At 46.1% G+C, this 19349-nt stretch overlaps 1 protein-coding gene across 3 annotated transcripts in view; it reads left to right on the top strand.

Moving 5' to 3' along the window:
• The window catches only part of SLC24A2 (solute carrier family 24 member 2), a 231753-nt gene that overhangs the window by 178665 nt on the left and 33739 nt on the right, over positions 1-19349 (top strand). For all 3 annotated transcript variants that reach the window (XM_084794702.1, XM_084794700.1, XM_084794701.1), the window contains one exon: positions 14610-14708. In XM_084794702.1, the coding sequence (XP_084650828.1) occupies positions 14610-14708 (99 nt within the window). The remainder of the gene's footprint in view (positions 1-14609; positions 14709-19349) is intronic.

Raw genomic sequence — 19349 nt, 5'->3', positions numbered from 1 at the left:
GTAATCCATAGTTTATTTCTCATTTGCATATACCCAGATTTCATATCATTCTCACATTGGAGAATTCTCAATAAATTGACTGTAACTTCTTTTCTTAACATTGCTCTAAAAGCAAAAGTATAAAGCTAGCTCAAGGACAATGAGATGGCTCAGCAGATAAAGGTACTTGCTGCCCAGTCTGATGTCTTGAGTCAGTCCCCAGGACCCACATGTTGGAAAGAGAGAACCTATTCCCACAAATTGCCCTCTTATCTCTAGATAGACACCATGGCACAAGCCCCCCCCACCAAGAAAAACCAAATGTACAAAAGAAAAAAGTTATCTCAACATATTTTTGGGTTCAATATAGCTGAACCCAACGTCTCAAACATACTAGGTAAGCACTCTGTCACAGAGTGCTGGCCTACTCTTGCCAGCCCTGGTTTATATAATACATTTAAAGCAAAGGCAAGGCTGGAGAGATGGCTCAGAGGTTAAGAGCACTAGCTGCTCTTCCATAGGTCCTGAGTTCAAGTCCCATCTAGAATAAGATCTGGTGCCCTCTTCTGGCCTGCATATGTACATACAGGCAGAACACTGTATACATAATAAATAAATACATATTTAATAAATAAATAAAGCAAAGGCAATAGGCATGAGTAATCATTTTTGCTTTTTGGAGAGCATCGTTTTTATAGAGACAGGTAGGTAGCTGGACAGTTACCTTGACAGACATTATTGAAAGCTGTTATGTGTGGCCAAAACTGCCTGCACCATGTTGTCCTGAAGCCATTGTCACTTAACAAAGCCATTTGCAGAAGAGAAGATTTCACCAAAAGATCTGGTCAGTGTTCATTTGTATAAGTAAAAGATAGAAGAAGTTGTGGTAGTGAGAACAAAAATTATGAATACCTTTCCTTAATGGAATTAAAAGCCTGCTTCATGGCGACCAAGAGCCTCTTTACCTAACTAAGAAGCTATTGATATGTTTTGTGAATCATGGGGTCCTAAACTAGATATGTGGCTAGATATTTCTTAATTGTTTCAGGGAAACAAAAGCCCCAACCACTCATAGTCTTTCAGCCACCCAGTGTTCTTAGCTGCTGTGAGATAACACAGCTGGGATCACCAGTGCTCTCCATTTCCCTAGAGCATCCTATAAAACCATAGCAATGAAACAAGCCCTTGGGTTATCTGTTGCCTTTCCTGGGTATTTTAATTACTGCTTAAATATACATGACTGCATTATATACACTGCTATTATCAGATAGGGCTGGTTCAATAATAAGTAGAAGAAAATCCAAGTTAGCAATGTCTTAATCAGGTGGAAGTTCATTTCGCTTTCAAGTAGGACCCAGAATATGTGCTAGCCCTACAGTAATTCGAAACCCAGGCTCATTCCATGCACCTTGCTGCTTCAACACCCTAAGGTGCCCCAAGCTTACATCCACAGTCCCAGATCACCCACAGTCCCAAAGGTCAAAATTATTTCATAGCCTCACCCCACACCCTCGGGTATCCACAGTTCCACTCCCCCAGATGTTTTCTTTTTATTTCAATGAAGTTTTCCTGAAAGTCAATACACCTTTGAAAGTTGAATCCTCCTCTACTGCTGCCCCTAACTATGAACCTAGCATTACACAGGCAAGCCTGGTCACATGACTACTTTGAAGGCAGACTGGAAATGCAGTTGAAAAGACAAACAAATAAATGTGATAAGTTACTGCCCCTAATAATTAGATAGAAAATCATTAGGCAGTGAAAACAGAAGAGACGTTGACAGGCAACCGGAAGTCCCATAACAGGGAAATCTCACTCTCAGATACCTAGGCGTGGGTAAGGAAGATTGAGATAGAGGCAAGCTATGTGTCAGAAATCAAAAGCTCATGGCAACTCTGGGAGTTCCATGAAACAACCAAGCAGAGACACTGAGGAGGGTTTTATAAAAGGCTGGGCTTGGGAGTGCTGTCAGATAAAGCCATAGACACAAATTTGCAAGCCATACATATATTCTTAAAAGTTATACAACTGGATGTTAATACATGACTTGTTGGTGGGAAAGATGGCAGCCGACTGAGTTTTTGGTGACTCCAAAGTTGTGACTCTGCAAAGAAGAGAAGGCCCAAGTAGGAAGGCCACTGGGTGAGGAAGATGTCCCAAAAAGCAAGGGAAGACCACATTCCGAAGGTGGCAGCTGTTAGATGAGAGAAGCAATGAGTGGACAGTGAGAACAGGGCATCACTGTGCTGGAAAGGTCAGTTTGCAAGGTGGTGAGGGGTCATAGTGATGGGGTCTAGAGACCAGATTTAAGGAAGTGTATTGATATGCAGCTGAGAAAGAGGAAACGTGGCTTGAAATGTATGAGTTATAGCTAAGGGGCTAAGGAGGATGGGGCTCTCCTGTGTGGTGCTGCCATATTACTGTGGTACATTGATAGCAGGAGTAATAGATAAAACCTTGATAGAAAGCTTGAAAATCAGGGAAACTGAAAGGAAACGAGGTAGGGATTTTGGGTGTAGAGGTGGTGGAGTTACAGGTTGAGGGAGATGTTCTAACAGCAAGGAACGAGCGGAAAGTTTATTTCAAAGGCTACAAATGAAAGAGGGGCTTCTGCATACAGTGTTTGAGTTGGAAGAAAAGAAATGAAGCTTGCAGAAAGAAGTCAGGGACACAGTGGAAGTTTGCTGCCTTCAGGACCAAGAGGTCGCATCAGGTTAGGAACATCTAAAGCCATCTGGGGATACAGGTCCAGATGCTGGTGGGTGATCCAGACATCCTACTGGGATGAAAGGATGTTGCTTATCTCTAGGAACAGCCTAACGGTTCTCAGCTCTTTCTTGGAATAAATCCATGAACCATCTGTCATGGGAAAGCAGTGTCTGTCTTGTCAGAGGGGAGAACTTCAAGTCCCTTGGAGGCCAGCTGGTGGTAGTTTCATGACTAGGGGAAGAAATCAACCTTCTTCATTTCAAAGAGAAAATTCAGCCCAGCCTAGGAAAGCCTTTTTCCTCAGACATATCCAAAGTCAGGGTGACCTTGCTTAGAAAGGTACATGCCCCCTTTCTGGAGAAGAATATTAAGATGATGGACACCCAAAACCCCTCACTCATATCCATGACCGACCCTTAGAAAATAAGACGCCACTCAACGGCTTGCCACTCACAGCAGCCTTTGAAAACCTGGCCTTGGAACTGTTTAAGCTGGGGTGCCTCCCGGCTGACACACCTAAGGTTAAAAAATCATAAATAGTGTTTGGTCCAGTTCACAAATAGTAGACCAGCTACTAGACCTTGAAAGAACAGAAGGTGGTATATTCCCTTCTTACTACTAATGTAAACTTTCACCAGAGTAGAAATGGTAATCACAAGCTAATTTATTCATTAAAGCTATTTTTTTATAAAAAAAAAAAATTACATGCACACAAAAGTCCAAGAGAGATGCTCCATAAGGAGAGAGCATGAAGTGTCCTTTATACTCTATAACTTCCATACTCTGGCAGTGGTTCTCAACCTTCCTAACACTGCAACCCTTTAATACAGTTCCTCGAGTTGTGGTGACCCCCAACTGTAACTGTAATTTTGCTACTGTCATGAGTCACAATGCAAATATCTGTGTTTTCCGATTGTCTTAGGCAACCCTTGTGAAAGGGCTGTTTGACTCCCCCAGAGGGGTCACAACCCACAGGTTGAGAACCTCTGATGTAGGTGCATATACATAATACAAATATCTAAAAGCAGAAATGCCAGGCCAGAGAGTATACATACATATCTCACATTCTGAAAGACATTTCCAAAGTACCCTCCATAGCAGCTCACTGACTTACATGCCTATTTGCAGTGCTTGGGATAGCAAGGCAAGATTTAAATAAGCCCTTTGAAACCAGATGTTTCCTGACTCCATTGCAAAGCAGATAGATGTTTTAATGGATCTACCATCTAACTGCTTGTTTTAGAGACCTCTGTTTTTAGTAGAGTTGAGTTAATGCCAGGATACAGCTATGGTTGAAGTGATTGTCCTCAAAGTTAAGTGACAAGGCTATTCCTCCTACATACGATTATCTCATTCTCTAGCTCTGTTCCAGACCCCTGACACCCTCAAAGTAGGTCTGGGCAGCACATTGTGGGCTACGTCTCTACATACTAGTGAGAGAGATTGGATCCCCACTGTGCACAGGCACCATTGCCCTCTCTACATTCCAGTGAGAGAGGTGGGAACCCCATTGTACACAGACATCACTGGAGCCCCCACTGTGCATAGGCACCATTGCCCTCTCTACCAGATAGTGACCAAGGCAGGAGCCCCACTGTGCACAGGCATCATTGCCCTCTCTACCAGATAGTGACCAAGGCAGGAGCCCATGTGCAGACACCATTTCCAGTACTGTGTTACGTTTCATCATTCCAGTTCATGGTTAAATCCATCCCGCCCAACCTTCCATGGTGAGGGAAAGTCTGGGCACTTGAACAGATGCTTTCTGGAAGGCTGGGCTTTGTCCAGAAAACAAATGTCTGAACTCATCATGATTTCTTCAAGGATGTATTCTGGCAAGTGTCTCCCTGGGACTGGATCTTAAATGTGTATAACCAAGCTAAGCAGCTAGTATTGGGCACCGGGTCTGTCAGAGACCAGCTCCAGCCCTGCGGACAAAGCTGCCATCTTACTGAAGACTGGGACCAGGGAGTTCTTCCTATGAGAATACATCTGCTGCTCAAATGCATTGCATCTTATTTTCCTGATCTAAACTGTCAGCAGTAAAAGCAGAAAGATCAGACTTGGCAAGCTCAGGCTGATTTTTGCCACACTGCATATGTAGAAGGTGTTAAATGGCAGCAGAAGGCAAATTGTGGATGCTTCACCCTATCTGTTTCTGACATCCCTAGAACTCACAATGTTAGATGTCTCGCCTTCATCAGTCAAACCAGAATACTGTGATTCTAAATTAATTATCCCCCCAACACACAAAGAGCTCTGTCTTTTTTTCTCTTTGGAAAAAGAGAAAGAGGGGCTAGGGAGATGGCTCTGCAGTTCAGAGCACTGGCTGCTCTTCCAAAGGACCTACGTACTCAAGTCTCTTGGTGGCTCACTACCATCTGGAACTCCCATCCCAGGGGACCTGACTCCTTTTTCTTACTTTAAGGGGCAACACACACACACACACACAGTATGCAGACAGACATGCAGGCAAAACACCTGAGCTCATAAATAAATGAGAGAAAGGAAAGAAGGAAGGAAGGAGGGAAGGAATTAAGGAAGAATCCGTTCCCAAAGAAAGCAGGCGTGCTCACTTAAGCATGGTTAATCTCTTATGATTAACGCTAAGAAGAGAATTTTCTCATTTCAGTCTTGGCTTCTATGCCTTGAGTTAAGGAGTCCTGGCCTGGGCTGGCATTTCTGCTGCTGCAAATCCAAAAGATTTGCAGATACTAGACTATAGTGTAGAGTAAAGGGAAATGAAGAACAGAAAGGAGTTTAAAAAAAAAAAAACAGGAAAAACTAGGAATTCAAAGTAAGTACCAGTTCCTATACACAGGAAATCCATGTGACCACAGATTATACCCCCAAAAAGGCACAAAATAGTTACTACTGCAAATTAAGCTTTAGCAAATCTAACATCTTTTACTTTACATCAAGATAAAGCTCTGCATAATATGCTGCTTCATCAGGGGAAGGGGCTGTTGTTAGTTTCTGGGTTTTTATAACCAGTATGCAGAGGCACACTCCAGGTCCAAGTCTTAAAGAGCTGCCTAGGACAAGATGTCACCACCTCTTAGGAAATACTTGAATTAAATGCTGGTGAGCCTCTGGATGTGCTGCCTATAGTGTCTCTTTATCCGTTACTTTCTTAGCTTTCTCCAAGGACTCGGGGTGGAAACCAAGAAAGATGTAAAGCTTCCTCTATAGGCCCACCTAGCTCAAAAGCCCAAATCCAAGAGACAGGCTTCATTGAGTCTTCTGTGCCTGAGAGCTGGAAATGTTCACAGAGTAAGATGCCTAAGACAGAGCAATCTCCCTGACAGCCCCCGCTGCGTGCCCTACTTCTCCTGAAACATTGCGGGAAAGACCTGCTACAAGGCGTTTAGCTTGTGAACTTCAAATTTCCTCTAGATTGCATTAGAGATCAGTTTTCAGAGATGACAATGTAATCTATTACTGCTGATAAACTTTGGATATCTACCAAAAGTGTGAACTTAGGCAATTCTCTGAGGCTTCTGACATGGGCCTCTAGGCTTTCCCTCTTTTTTTTTTTTTTTTTTCTTCGAGACAGAGTTTCTCTGTGTAGCCTTGGCTATCCTAGACTCGCTTTGTAGACCAGGCTGGCCTCGAACTCACAGAGATCCACCTGCCTCTGCCTCCCGAGTGTTGGGATTAAAGGCATGTGCCACCACACCCGGCTGGGTTTTCCCTCTTAAAGTAAACTCAGAATTAAGTTTGATACAACAATCCAAGCTCCTCCTCCACCAGCCCCTTTTCTGTTGTTTATAGTAATGGTGCTATAGCCACAAACCCCCAAAGCTAGGCTTGCTCCAGCATTGGGGAGCAGATACAGCAGTCGTGTGCTTGATAACCAGGGGGCAGATAGCAGTGTGCTGTCATAGAGGAAAGAGATCTCTGGAGGCTAGGATGCCTAGCATGAAATCTGGCAGAGTAAGAGAAAATACTTAATGTGGAGCATTGGGAACCATGTGGAAGATGAATGGAGATGCAGGAGACAGTATGGAAACTGGGATCCAGCCAAGATGCTAGAGCTAACAACAGCCAAGGGGGCTTAGCATGAAAGATTCAAAGGTAGAGTCAAAAGGTCTTGGCATTGGTGGGGTGTTAGGCCTGGAGGGGGGAGGGGAGTGGGGGAGATATCCCCAGGAGGCAGGAGACGATAGTGTAGACATCATCAATGGCTTGCACACTCCCAAGAGACAGGATGATGCAGGATGTTTGGAGCATTTGAGTTTGTCAGAGATGCACCTGAGGGGAAGTGTCAGTCTTCCGGATAACAGGGTCTGGGGCTTGGGATTTGTGAATGTTCGGGTAGCATGCAGTTGGCTCTTCTGGGGAGAAGAGAGAATGGGGAAGGGAGACCAGGAGGAGCTCTGAGGGTTGCTGGCATTTGAAGACGTCTCTAGAGGGGATGATTTTAAGGATAGGGTAAAGGAAACCAAATGCTACAGAGAAATCAGGTTATAAGGAGGCGAAAAATAACCAAGGGCAGGTACCCCAGAGGTAAGCCAGGGGCACCAGCAGAGCCAGTGGGGTTCATGCAAGGGGAAGGTGAGAGGGCAGTGCCTGCAGGAACTGAAGGCCCCAAAGGGATGGCATTATGACCTTGATCTTGAGAGAAGAGGCAAAGGCTGAAGATTGAAGATGATACAAAGTCCGTGAGAGAAAAGTCTGTACACTGGAAACATTAAGAACAAAAATGTCAGTATTCAAATACCAACACTTGTAAAATGTTGGCAATATCTCAGTGTGTTTACGAAAGTGTGCTCATTTTCCCCATGATGAGGTAACCAGCCCACAGACACGCATGCATGCACACGTGGGCGTATACATGCGCGTGCACACATATGACATAATAAATTCACACTGGACAGTCCTATGCATTCTCCTTCATTACAGATATACTCACATGAGCACACCTATGAATGTAATGGCAACTGAATTATGTTGCTCACTTCTACTATAATGTTCATTCACAATTGACTAAAGCCAGTTACGATAATAATTTAATCTCCTTAACATCAATGTGGCATAAATGGTTTACATGATGATTCTCAGAATGAGAAAAATAATTTAGAGACTGTATTTCAAAAACCGACTTAGGGATGAATAAAAATCCTATGTTTTAAGATAAAATTATTATCTTTGAATTTTAACAAGTACCAAATGATTTTCTTTAAAGAATAAAAATCAAGCCAGTCCCTACTGAAAAATGGCTGCTTCACAGAGTTTGCAGAATGACCCATTTCATCATCCTGTGCTAGGTAGTCTCTTGCCAAAGGGCCTTTTCATTTTTATTCCCTGAGCTCACACACACATGCTCACACATGCATACACACACCCCACTCATACATGCGCATGCACACACCACACAAGCACACACACATTCATTTCATTGCAATGTGCACCTGATGATGGTATTGTTGCTTTTGACGGCTGAGCCATCTCTCCATCCCACAAGCCTGGCATTGCTGAGAGATAGAAGATGGCTGGGACAAGACCTCTTCTCAGAGAAGTCTGCCCTCTAGTGGTGAAAATGGGTATGTGGCCAGGACTGACTGGTGCACAAGTGCTATGAGAGCAATGAGGAAGGAGCAGGACCCAGCCTTTTCTCTCTGGGTCTTCACAACACTCCCTAAATCTCCTCCTTTGGACTGACCCTGGAAATTCACCAAATGGGGAAACAAATGCCTTTTATCCCTGGACCAAAAGTACTCACTACATCCCAGTTATCTCCTATTTATCACTAGAAAGTTCTCAGGTTGGGAGAGTCTCTCAGTTCCACTGCAGCCATAACCTTGGAAGGAGAGGACCGAGCTTAGGTTATGGCCAGTAGGAAGGAAGTCTAAGCATATCTGCTTGTCCCCAGATAATGAGCACAAGGTTTATTGAGCTCTACTGGATGCAGAGACAGAGGCAAGAAGGAACAATGGTAAAAAGCCCCACCCCACCCAGCTTTTCCATCAGTAGAAAACAATATATAAACAATAGCAATAATAGTAATGGAAATAAGCTAGGGATAGGAAGTGCTTGAGATAGGAAGTGCTAGGGATAGGAAGTGCTAGGGATAGGAAGTGCTAGGGATAGGAAGTGCTAGGGATAGGAAGTGCTAGGGATAGGAAGTGCTAGGGATAGGAAGTGCTAGGGATAGGAAGTGCTAGGGATAGGAAGTGCTAGGGATAGGAAGTGCTAGGGATAGGAAGTGCTAGGGATAGGAAGTGCTAGGGATAGGAAGTGCTAGGGATAGGAAGTGCTAGGGATAGGAAGTGCTAGGGTAGGAAGTGCTAGGGTAGGAAGTGCTAGGGATAGGAAGTGCTAGGGATAGGAAGTGCTAGGGATAGGAAGTGCTAGGGATAGGAAGTGCTAGGGATAGGAAGTGCTAGGGATAGGCTGCCTTGGGAAGCCAGGACAAGGCAGGGACAGATACCAGAAGGAGGTGAGACAGTGAGCCTCTGACTTCTGAGGGGAGAGCTTTGCCGAGAACAAGCCAGTCGTGTCAAGGTCCACAGTGAAAGGTTGCACAGTGTTATCAAGAAACAGGAAGGAGCTAGCCTGGATGGAGCAGAGCAAGGAGATGGGAGGGAACAGGGTGCTGAGCCATCAGGTAGAGTCCTGCAGGCAGCTGTGAGGCCCTGTACCTTCACTTGGATCTGAGATACACTGCAGCCCATTCACCCAAGAAAGGATTAATATGACCTAATTTATCCATCCCTGGAGGTGCTAGGATGCCAGAGAGGTAAAGGAAGAAGGGGACATGCCAGCGGGCTAAATTGCTCCTGTGGGGAGCCTTGGTAGGACTCAGGAAATGAAGGCTGGAGGGAGAAGTAGGCTGCAATGATGTGAAAGTAGAAACAACTGATTTGCCGATGGGTGGCACAAGAAAAAGAGAGGTGCTTGGGGTGACCCATGGCACCGCCTCGGTTCTGGCAAGGCCTTGTTAGAACGAGGAAGGCCTGTCTGCTCCATTCCAGGCTGAGCTTTCAAAAGAATAGACAAAGAAACAATCGATGTGCGTGGGGTCCAGGAGCTCAGGTGACCTTTGGCTTTGGAAGCTGCCTGCCAAGCCCTGAACTTCAAAGAAAGAGACAGAGAAGACAGAACTGAACACACAGAAATAGACTTGAAAAGACTTGTTTTCAAGTTTTCTCTCCCCCGCTCATGTTTTTTTCTCTCAAAGTGACTGGCTCCCTTTAAGTCTCTCTCTTTTGCCCCATTTTTCCCCCTGCGTTGCTGATGCTCAGCCTGTGACAGTCTGGACCTAATGTGGTCACAAGGCCAAAGGGTCCCTTTTGGCAGTTGCCTATTACAGGCTTGCTGTGGGAAATGTGAAGGGGGCTATATTGGTTTATTTGTTTGTTTATTTATTTAACAGCAGGGCAGAAGCCAAGTTTACCTCCCTGAGTGAACTGGGGGTTGGTGGAGGAGGGCGGGAGGCGGGGGCCGGGGGAGGTGGTCTTGAGACTTCTGATTTACCTCAAAGTGGTCCAGCCAAGGTTTTTGGTGGCTATTTTTCTCAGTTCACTCTCATTCCCAGGAAGCTCTCAGCTTTTCCCTTCCAGGCTTCCTGACCACCCCCTCGACGCACCCTCCTGTGAGGACACTCAGCTGGCACTCTTGCACATTTCAGATCAAACTAAACTATACTAAAATTGTGTGCCAGGTTTGACGTAGGTGCCTCACGATCCCAGCCGAGTTTGCTATTTCCGAGGCTTCTAAGTATACAAATATCTGTAGCTATATAAAAAGACAACACCTTCAGGGTTTGCACCACAGCAGGGATATTTTTAAAGCTGCTTTGAACCAGGCCAAAAAAAAAAAAAATCACTCCGTGGCTCACCTTGAAAAGTGTTCAAAGGGTGTCTTGATTCTTTCTTGCCAGACACAAAGCAGCATGGTTGTTTGTTATGCCCAGCCTCTGTGCCCCCACCTAAATGCAGGCTTAACACCTAGAGGTGATTTTTAAAGGATTCCCTGAATCCAACAAGCTGAACTGAGCGTGCCTGCCTTTGTCAGCCTCTGCCTTCCAACCCGCAGGAGTGCGTGTGCCAAGTGCTGAAGGTGGGCCTTGCTAAAAACTAACCTTCAAGACATAAGAGTGCCATCATCAACACTTGGAATGAGAATACTTCCCAGCTCAGAATAGTAGGACTAAGGACAGTCATGGGAAGAATATGCGGGAAAGAAATTGAAGAATTCCTTGCCAGCCTTGGCAGCTTTGCTCGGCTGCCCATGGGACTAAATCCCCAAGAGAAAGAGGCCTTGTAAGAGCACAGAAGCATGGAAAACAGTGACACCACAAATAAAAAAATAAAAATAAATAAAAATAAAATAAAATAAAAAGCCCACTGACAGTCACATGATTTAGAGCCACAACAATCCAGCCCCATCCTTACTTCCCACTCTATCTGCCGTAGCTCTTGCAGAATTTGGGAAGACCACACCAGATATGGCCAGGTTGGGTTGAAAGATGCTTCATGGCAAAGTGAGTGGCTACAGCCAGACATCTTTAGGGGTCCACTTTTTAAATCATTTCTCTCTGGCACATACATAAGCCGTGGCATGAGTCTTATAAGCATGGACAATCCATAAGAGCCACTTTGCACTGCACCTTCTCGGCTACGATTTGTGACTTGAGGGCAGTATTTAAGCTAGGTTGGTCCACACGGGCTTGCTTCTTCCGTACCTTTTTCTACTTTGTCACTGTGTTATACACAGGGTTTTTTTAATTAAATATTTTTTATTTTGTTTAATTTTTACATATACATTTATATTATTACACATAAATACAATAAACTACCTACAGCAAGAAGACCCACGAAACAATCAGGAATTATTTAAGTGTTACATGCATAGTGTTTTGGCTATTTGTATTTGGAAACATCTTTCCTATCTTGGTGCATCTAAAATTCTGAGTGTAAATCAATATCTATCACATCTCATCCTTATCAATTTAAAACAGCTATCTAGTCCTAAAAACATCTTAACCCCTAAACAACTAAGCTTCATTGTAAGACTAAACTATCTGAAACTTGAGAAGAAATAAAGTTAATTACCTGAGTATGCAGGAAGTGCAGGTTAGCAGCTTCCCAAATGAGAACATGACAGACACAGTTTTCTACCTGAACAGTCACCCAATACTCTCTGTAACATTGGAGCATCAGCTTCAGCCTTCTGGCCCAATATGTCTGACAGACATATTTGTGAGGCAGGAACTATTGAGGACTTGCTCACCCTGTCTTGGCAGAGTTTGGCCGTCGACTTTGCCTGCATCCAAGCTTGCCCATTTTTAGGCAGAATTCTGTCTGTGGTAGGATATTCTTAACCACTGAGCCATCTCTCCAGCCCTGTTATTCGCAGTTTCAAAGCAATATATTTCATAGACATACAAAGTAATATAAGTTCATATGTGGACCCCCTACAATAGCAGGAAGATTTTTGTTAGCAGAAACAAAAATTGCAGAAACCTCTGTTTGTGTCTCCTAGGTATAAAACACACGATTTGGAGACTCCTTGGTATTGTCTTACACGAAAAGTAACCCCTTCAGGATTAAGGTCATAGGGTCCTAAAGGACACCCTCTTCTCTTCCTGGTGCTCAGAGAAGACTTCGAGGCATCTGCTGGGCCACCCCCAAGCAGTCGCACCCCTACCACCTCCTTTATATTTCTTCTTTTTCTCTTCCTTTCAGAACTTTCTTTTACCTCCTCCTCTTCCTAGTCCCGGGACGTCTTTCCTTCCGCCTTTTCTGCCCACAGTTTACCATGGAGAGTAAATAGAAACCAACGAGTCCAAACCACCTTCTAGGATGAGCATCTGCCCATCCCCTCATCCTTCCCTCCCTCCCGTTCCTTACGGTGTCTGAGTTAGTCCATTCTCCATCACGGTGACAATGCCCTGGAGAAAATCAACTTCAGATAAGCTCAGATTTACTTCGTCTCCTAGTTTCAGTGCTTGAGTTGCCCCCATCGCCTGTTTCCTTGCTTGGATCCGAGGGAAGGCAGAACATCATGGCGGTGAAAGAAAGCCTGTGGCAAAGGCTGCTCACTTTATAGTGCCAGGAAGGAAAGAGAAATAACAGGAAGGGGCTAGGATCCTGTTATCCCCTGCAGAGTCATGCATTCCTCCAAGGACACCTTGCCTGCCCCGGTTCCCACCACCCCCACTGGCCTACTTAAATGTCTAATCCATCAGTGAAGTAGATCACTGATAAGAGTTACTCACAATCCGTTTCCTCTGAAAATGCACTCTCAGACCCAGCATCAGGGCACTAAGCCCCTAGGTATCACTGACCCAGTCAAGTTGACCATCCACATTAGCTCTCACGCAGCCCAAGACACATTCTGACCTTACCTTCTGTTTCTCGTGGGCCCACTGCTGCCTTTGGGAGAACAGTTACACAGCACACTCACTGCCTAGACTAACACCTTTGCAGAGTAAGAAATTTAGGTAGGGGCTGGCAAGACAGCTTCCTGGATAAAGGGCTGACCCCGCCTCAAGCCTGACAGCCTGGCTTCAATCACCAGAACCCACGTGGTAGAAAGAAAGAAGCTCACCCCCACAAGATGGCCTCTGATCTCCACATTTATGCCATAGCATGCATATGCCCTCCCAATTAAGGAAAAAAAAAGGTTTAATAAATTTAAATTCAAGAGCTTATAATGTTACTCAAAAACATGGTTTTTTTTTTTTTTTAAAAAGGATATTTAGATTAGTTGCTATTGGAGCCTTGAGCAGAAATGACTCCATCCTATGTCACCTTCACATAGGTGTTGACATGTTCAGTCACTTTGAGCCCATGAGAGAAGTCATCTTCTGACCTGCCATGGTTCCCATACATGGGGAAGGAAGGTGGGCGTACAGGTGCTAGCCTGCCATGCCCAGCCGTGCGGGAGGCACTTTCCAAGAAAAATCTGTTCATTTGCTTTGCTTGAAAAGTGCAATAAGATTCTGCCACAACCCCCCCCCCATACTATGCTCCTAGGTACCACAGCCAACAAAACAGCCCAGTAGGAAAATTGAGGGGCCGAGGGTGTTTTGAGGAACACATCATGCTGGAATCTAGGCAGCAATCAGTTTAAAATGCGAATCTTCTGTACCTTAAATATTCCCAAGGAAGAAAACCAAAGATTAAAAGAGGAAAAAAATGTGCTCCGTGTCCCTAACCGCTACACTTTGCATGCCTGTTTTGTGTGCTGCATGCATTTACCCATTAATTACGTCAATAAGGAAGGAGAAATGAGGCGCTACACCTGTGGCCCAGCTGTTTACAGTGATTGCTTCGAGCATGGTGGGTTTTTTTTTTTCCAGTACCTTCCCCAAAGTGTCTCATCACCAACATGTTCTGTCGATCATTCTTTGTCCTAAATCCCCAAACGGAAGCGGTCGCCGCCTTGATGCTTTAATTGCGGCTGACTCAGCTTCTCTGGAGAGCTACGATGTCTGTCCCTGACTCCTTTGGAAGCTGCAATCATGACAAATGCTTGAAAACCAAAGTCAAGCTGAGGAACGGCTGGCCTTGGCTTTCCTTCCCAGCCATTGTCCAAAGCAGATCCAGGGGTGAGCGTTTAAGGCCCAGAGCAGCTGCGGGTCATCAGCTTCATTCTGAGGTCTCAGAAATAGGGGTGGTGTCGGGGATGCTTGACGTCTTCGAGGCATTATGTGAGCGCCTGGGAGGGAGGAAGAGGTCCAAATCACACCTTCCTTCATGGTCCAGCAGCTTGCAGCTCTCAGAGAACCAGGCTGAAGAATCCACCGAGGTAAGAAAGTGCCCTCTATGTAGGTTGAAAAGCTTTTGGGTTTTGAACGGATGTGCGGTCCCTGCTGTAGCGCAGCCGCCTACGTGGAGAAGGCCGCACACCTGCCTTGGCAAGCCTTCCTCCTCACTGTCTCTCTTTCCCGCCACTTTCTCTCACTTTAGGGAGGTTCAGAGAAAAAGCTTCAATTCTGCACAAGATCGCCAAGAAGAAATGCCAAGTGGAGGAGAATGAGAGGCAGAACGGCGCTGCCAATCATGTGGGTGAGTGAAAGACCCATCCGCTGTCCTTCCCTGGAGGTTGTGCAGGGTAGTGGTCAGCTTAGAGACAGACCAGTGTGGGCACCCCTGACCCAGTGCCGGGGTAGCGCAGAGCTGAGAGGCAGGACCAGTGTGGGCACCCCTGACCCAGTGCCGGGGTAGCGCAGAGCTGAGAGGCAGGACCAGTGTGGGCACCCCTGACCCAGTGCCGGGGTAGCAGGGAGCTGAGAGTCAGGCCAGTGTGGGCACCCCTGACCCAGTGCCGGGGTAGCAGGGAGCTGAGAGTCAGGCCAGTGTGGGCACCCCTGACCCAGTGCCGGGGTAGCGCAGAGCTGAGAGACAGGCCAGTGTGGGCACCCCTGACCCAGTGCCGGGGTAGCGCAGAGCTGAGAGACAGGACCAGTGTGGGCACCCCTGACCCAGTGCCGGGGTAGCAGGGAGCTTAGAGACAGACCAGTGTGGGCACCCCTGACCCAGTGCCGGGGTAGCAGGAAGCTGAGAGACAGGCCAGTGTGGACACCCCTGACCCAGTGCCGGGGTAGCAGGAAGCTGAGAGACAGGCCAGTGTGGGCACCCCTGACCCAGTGCCGGGGTAGCAGGGAGCTGAGAGAAAGACCAGTGTGGGCACCCCTGACCCAGTGCCGGGGTAGCGGGGAGCTGAGAGACAGACCAGTGTAGGCACCCCTGACCCAGTGCCGGGGTAGCAGGAAGCTGAGAGACAGGACTAGTGTGGGCACCCCTGACCCAGTGCCAGGGTAGCGGGGAGCTGAGAGACAGGCCAGTGTGGGCACCCCTGACCCAGTGCCAGCTCAGCCTCTTCCTACGCAATGAAATGAGCCCTGTTTCTCCAACGGGCACATATGGCTCCAATAACGCTAAGGGATGTCCCCCAAGGTCTAGTAATTATAACAGATCACCAGGTAGCCTGTTCAAGAGATGACAGTGACTTGCCTTCAGAAAGTCACACACACACACAAAAGAGACACAGCCAAGTCACCCATGTTTAGCCAGAGGTAAGAGCCTTACCTCTGTATGTTTGACTGGCAACCAGACTGTACATCTCTGATACCGCTTGCAGCACCCCTCCCCCCCCAACCCCCAAATCACAACTCACTTACCCCGACAGAGTCCTTTTAAATCCATGCCACCTCCTCTTTCTTGTGAATTCAATATGAGGACTGGGGAGATGGATTAGCAGAAAAAGTGCTTGTTTATGTAAGTGTGAGGACCTAAGTCCAGGTCTCAGCACCCACGTGGGCAGGAGTGGTGGCCCCACCTATAATCTCAGCACTCAGAAGACTCCCCAGGGCTACAGTGGCCAATATAGCAAACTCTGGGTTCCCCAAGGGACTCTGCCTCAGTTAAAAAAAAAAAAAGTAGATAACAGCCACATACACATGTTTACTTCTATACATGGGCCTCCATACACATGTGAACACATGTACACCACACATACACATGTGAACACATGAACACGTGCTCTTATACCACACATATATACACAGGCCATAAAATAAAGTTAGGCAAAATGAGCCTAGGTCTGTCTTGGCTGACGTTTCTAGAACTCCTGTGTGACCAGATTGTGACATTCAGGCATCTTATTTTACCTCGGGGCACCATGTTCCTTTTCTCCCGTCTGTAACTATAATAAAGCTCTCAATTCTAAATTCAGACTAAATTTAACCTAATCTGGATCCATGCTGTAAAGGAAGCTATTGCCCAAGTGACTAAAATTATCTGCAGACAGATCTTAACAGTTTTGCCCTCAGAATACTCCATAGATGAGCTCCGTCCTGAATCCTAGCCCAGGCAGAACTTCAGCCAAGGACCAGTCAAGAGTCAGCTGAGTGAAAGTCAGACCTCACTCTCCAAGGGGGAGGAAGTCCCCCTCAGTCACAGTCATAGGGGAGGGGAGTAAAGGGAAAATGGGAGGGAGGGAGGAATGGGAGGATACAAGGGATGGGATAACCATTGAGATGTAATATGAATAAATCAATAAAAATTTTAAAAAAGAGTCAGCTGAGTATGAATGGAGAAAGGGGTCAGGAGTCAGTTCAGACATTCGCTAGGACTGGGTTATGAGCCATGGGTTTTTGTCTGATCCTCTGGGTCCCTGAACCTGGACACATTTTTCAGAATGAGCAAAGTTTTGTATTGTAAAGTCAACGAGGTAAGTTACTGCCTGGTTAAGCGCTGCGTGTGATTTGTTGTTGTTGTTGTTGTTGTTGTTGTTGTTGTTGTTCTATTACAAGGGCTACTTTTTCTACTCTGCTTGTTGGTTTCCCTTTTTTGGGACGAAGTAGATTGGAAATAGAAGGTTTATATGGCTGGGTTCACTCCCAGACCTCCTCCTGCAGACTGGTGAGTGTGGGCTTAGATTTAATCAGCCGTGATACGTAACTCCAGAATGCCCCGCTGATGGGACCAAGTGAGGGACTTGGTAACGAGAGGAGTGTGTATGGAAAAATCTATGCTTTCCAAAGTTACCTCAGGGTTTATTTTCATGTTTTTTTGTGACAACAAAGAGTGAGGTTTAAAAGCATACTCAATTTAGAGGCTGCTCCTGGGAGGTAGGCTCTTACTTGTCTGTGTCTACCCTGGCTCTCAATTCTAAATTCAGACTAAATTTAACCTAATCTGGATCATTAAGCGCTTTAGATCCCTGAACCCAGGGATCAAGTTTGGCCTCAGCAATCTGCTCTGGAAGGTGTATAATGGCTTTTGTGTCCCCCAAGTACTTGGTGTATTTTAGTTTAAATAGCTGAATGAGACATACATGGCCTGGCAGGGCTACCGACAGCAGTGCATCCCACATCACCGACACTATTAATCATGATTGGATCAGGGAAACACAGATTCCTACACTTTCCATACCTTCATTTGCACCTCAGGACACTAGGATTGATTGCATCAGCATTTCCCTAGGATCTGCAGTAATCAAGTGCTTCAAATCAAACATTTTTATGGAGTTCTTTTGGTGGGGGGGGGGGGATAATAGGGTCTCGCTATAAAACCCAGGCTGGCCTTGAACTTGTGACAGTTCTACCTACCAAGTGCTGAGATCTTAGGCTCTAATTTCCTATGCACTAATGACAGAAATATTTGGCCCCTCTGAAATTGCTTGAAAAAGAGAAAGAAAAAAGAACTTCTGTCCTTCCCTGAACACCCTGTGAGCGATCACATCAGGCACAGACCCTAAGTCCTGACTCAGCACTACACAAGCTTCCTCTCCTGACCCTGAGCAGAGCTGGCACCAGTAGGAGCCTTTCTGTTTCTTTCTTTATTTAAAAGGTGTATATTTATTTCTGTGTGTTTACATGTGCCCCACATGCACACAGGTGCTCATGGGAGCCCAGAATAGAGTGTTGGACCATTTAGAACTATAGTAAAGTACAATATGAATGCTCCCAATTGTACATAGATCTCTGAAAGAGTCCTAAATGTTCGTAACTGCTGAGAAATCTCTTCAGTCTTGCTGGGAGACTTTCTGTTTCACTCCCACTTAAGTTCCAGTTGAACCTAATGGAGCCTGAGCACTAGTCACCTGAAGATGCTTCTCTTAGCTCTGGAAAAATTTCATATATATATATATACATATATATATACACATATATATGTATGTATATATTGCAGAAACCAATTTTAGTGACAGAGCTTCAGATCATTCATTGCTGGCTTGCCCACATCCTGTTCTGGGTACTTTACATGTACTTTCCTACCTCTCTGCAAGTGGGGCAGTGGTAGCAGCAATAGCAGTAATTGTAGTAATGGCACTATTCCGCAGCACCGAAGTCCTCCAGGTGAGGGAATTGAATGCCACAGAGGGTGAGGCACTTGCTGAGGGGCATACAGCATAAACTGTAGAGTGAGAATAAAAAAACACCAGCCCATCCGGTTCCCAATGTTACCGAGTCCCAGGGCCTGGCCAGGGACTTCGGGTCTCTTCTCCTGTCTCAGGAAAGCCTGACTGCGTTTGCTGGCCTGTAGTTTCTCTTTAGCTCACTCTCTCACTCAGGAGCGTCACAGACTTGGGCTGTGTCCCTTGTCTCAGCTCTCCTTGGCTTTTCTTGGAACAGGACACCCAGTGCACAATGTGATGGGAGTGTTCGCAGGATTGTAAAAAGAGACAGGTGGCCAAATCCTCCTTCCCTGTGTCGCCTTCCTCCTCTCCCAGCACTGGCAGTTTTATCTCATGGAGAGCATTAGAGCTGAAAGCAGAGGCCCCTGCCTGGCCATCAGCCACAGTGGACCATTCACTTCATACAGGAGCTGTCCCAGTCTAGAGGAAAGGGGGCCTGCTAACGATGGCAGCCTGGTGCTGATAGCATAGCCTAGAACAAGGTTGCCTGGCCAGTGTCCCTTGCAGGAGGGCGGAGTGGGGGGCAGGGTCCTATTAGAAGGTGATTCAGCTATCTCACAGTCTGTATCTAAATGTCTAAAGGTATGTATCTGTGTCCTTGGATGGCTTGTCACATATGGCAGCTGATAAGATCTCCAGAGTGGTAGCTCCATGGGCAGTAGAAGCCAGAGCTGTGGGCAGAGCAGAGACAGCACACAAGGCAGTGCAGGGTAAATGGTGAAAACCCTTTGCCAGTGCCCGGCACCAGCTTCCGGTCTCAGATGCCTCCTCTTCACCTTCTGATC

This window comes from Acomys minous (genome assembly GCF_964271855.1).
Source record: "Acomys minous genome assembly, chromosome: 1".
Taxonomy (NCBI): domain Eukaryota; kingdom Metazoa; phylum Chordata; class Mammalia; order Rodentia; family Muridae; genus Acomys; species Acomys minous.
This window is presented reverse-complemented; position numbering and strand designations above follow the sequence as displayed.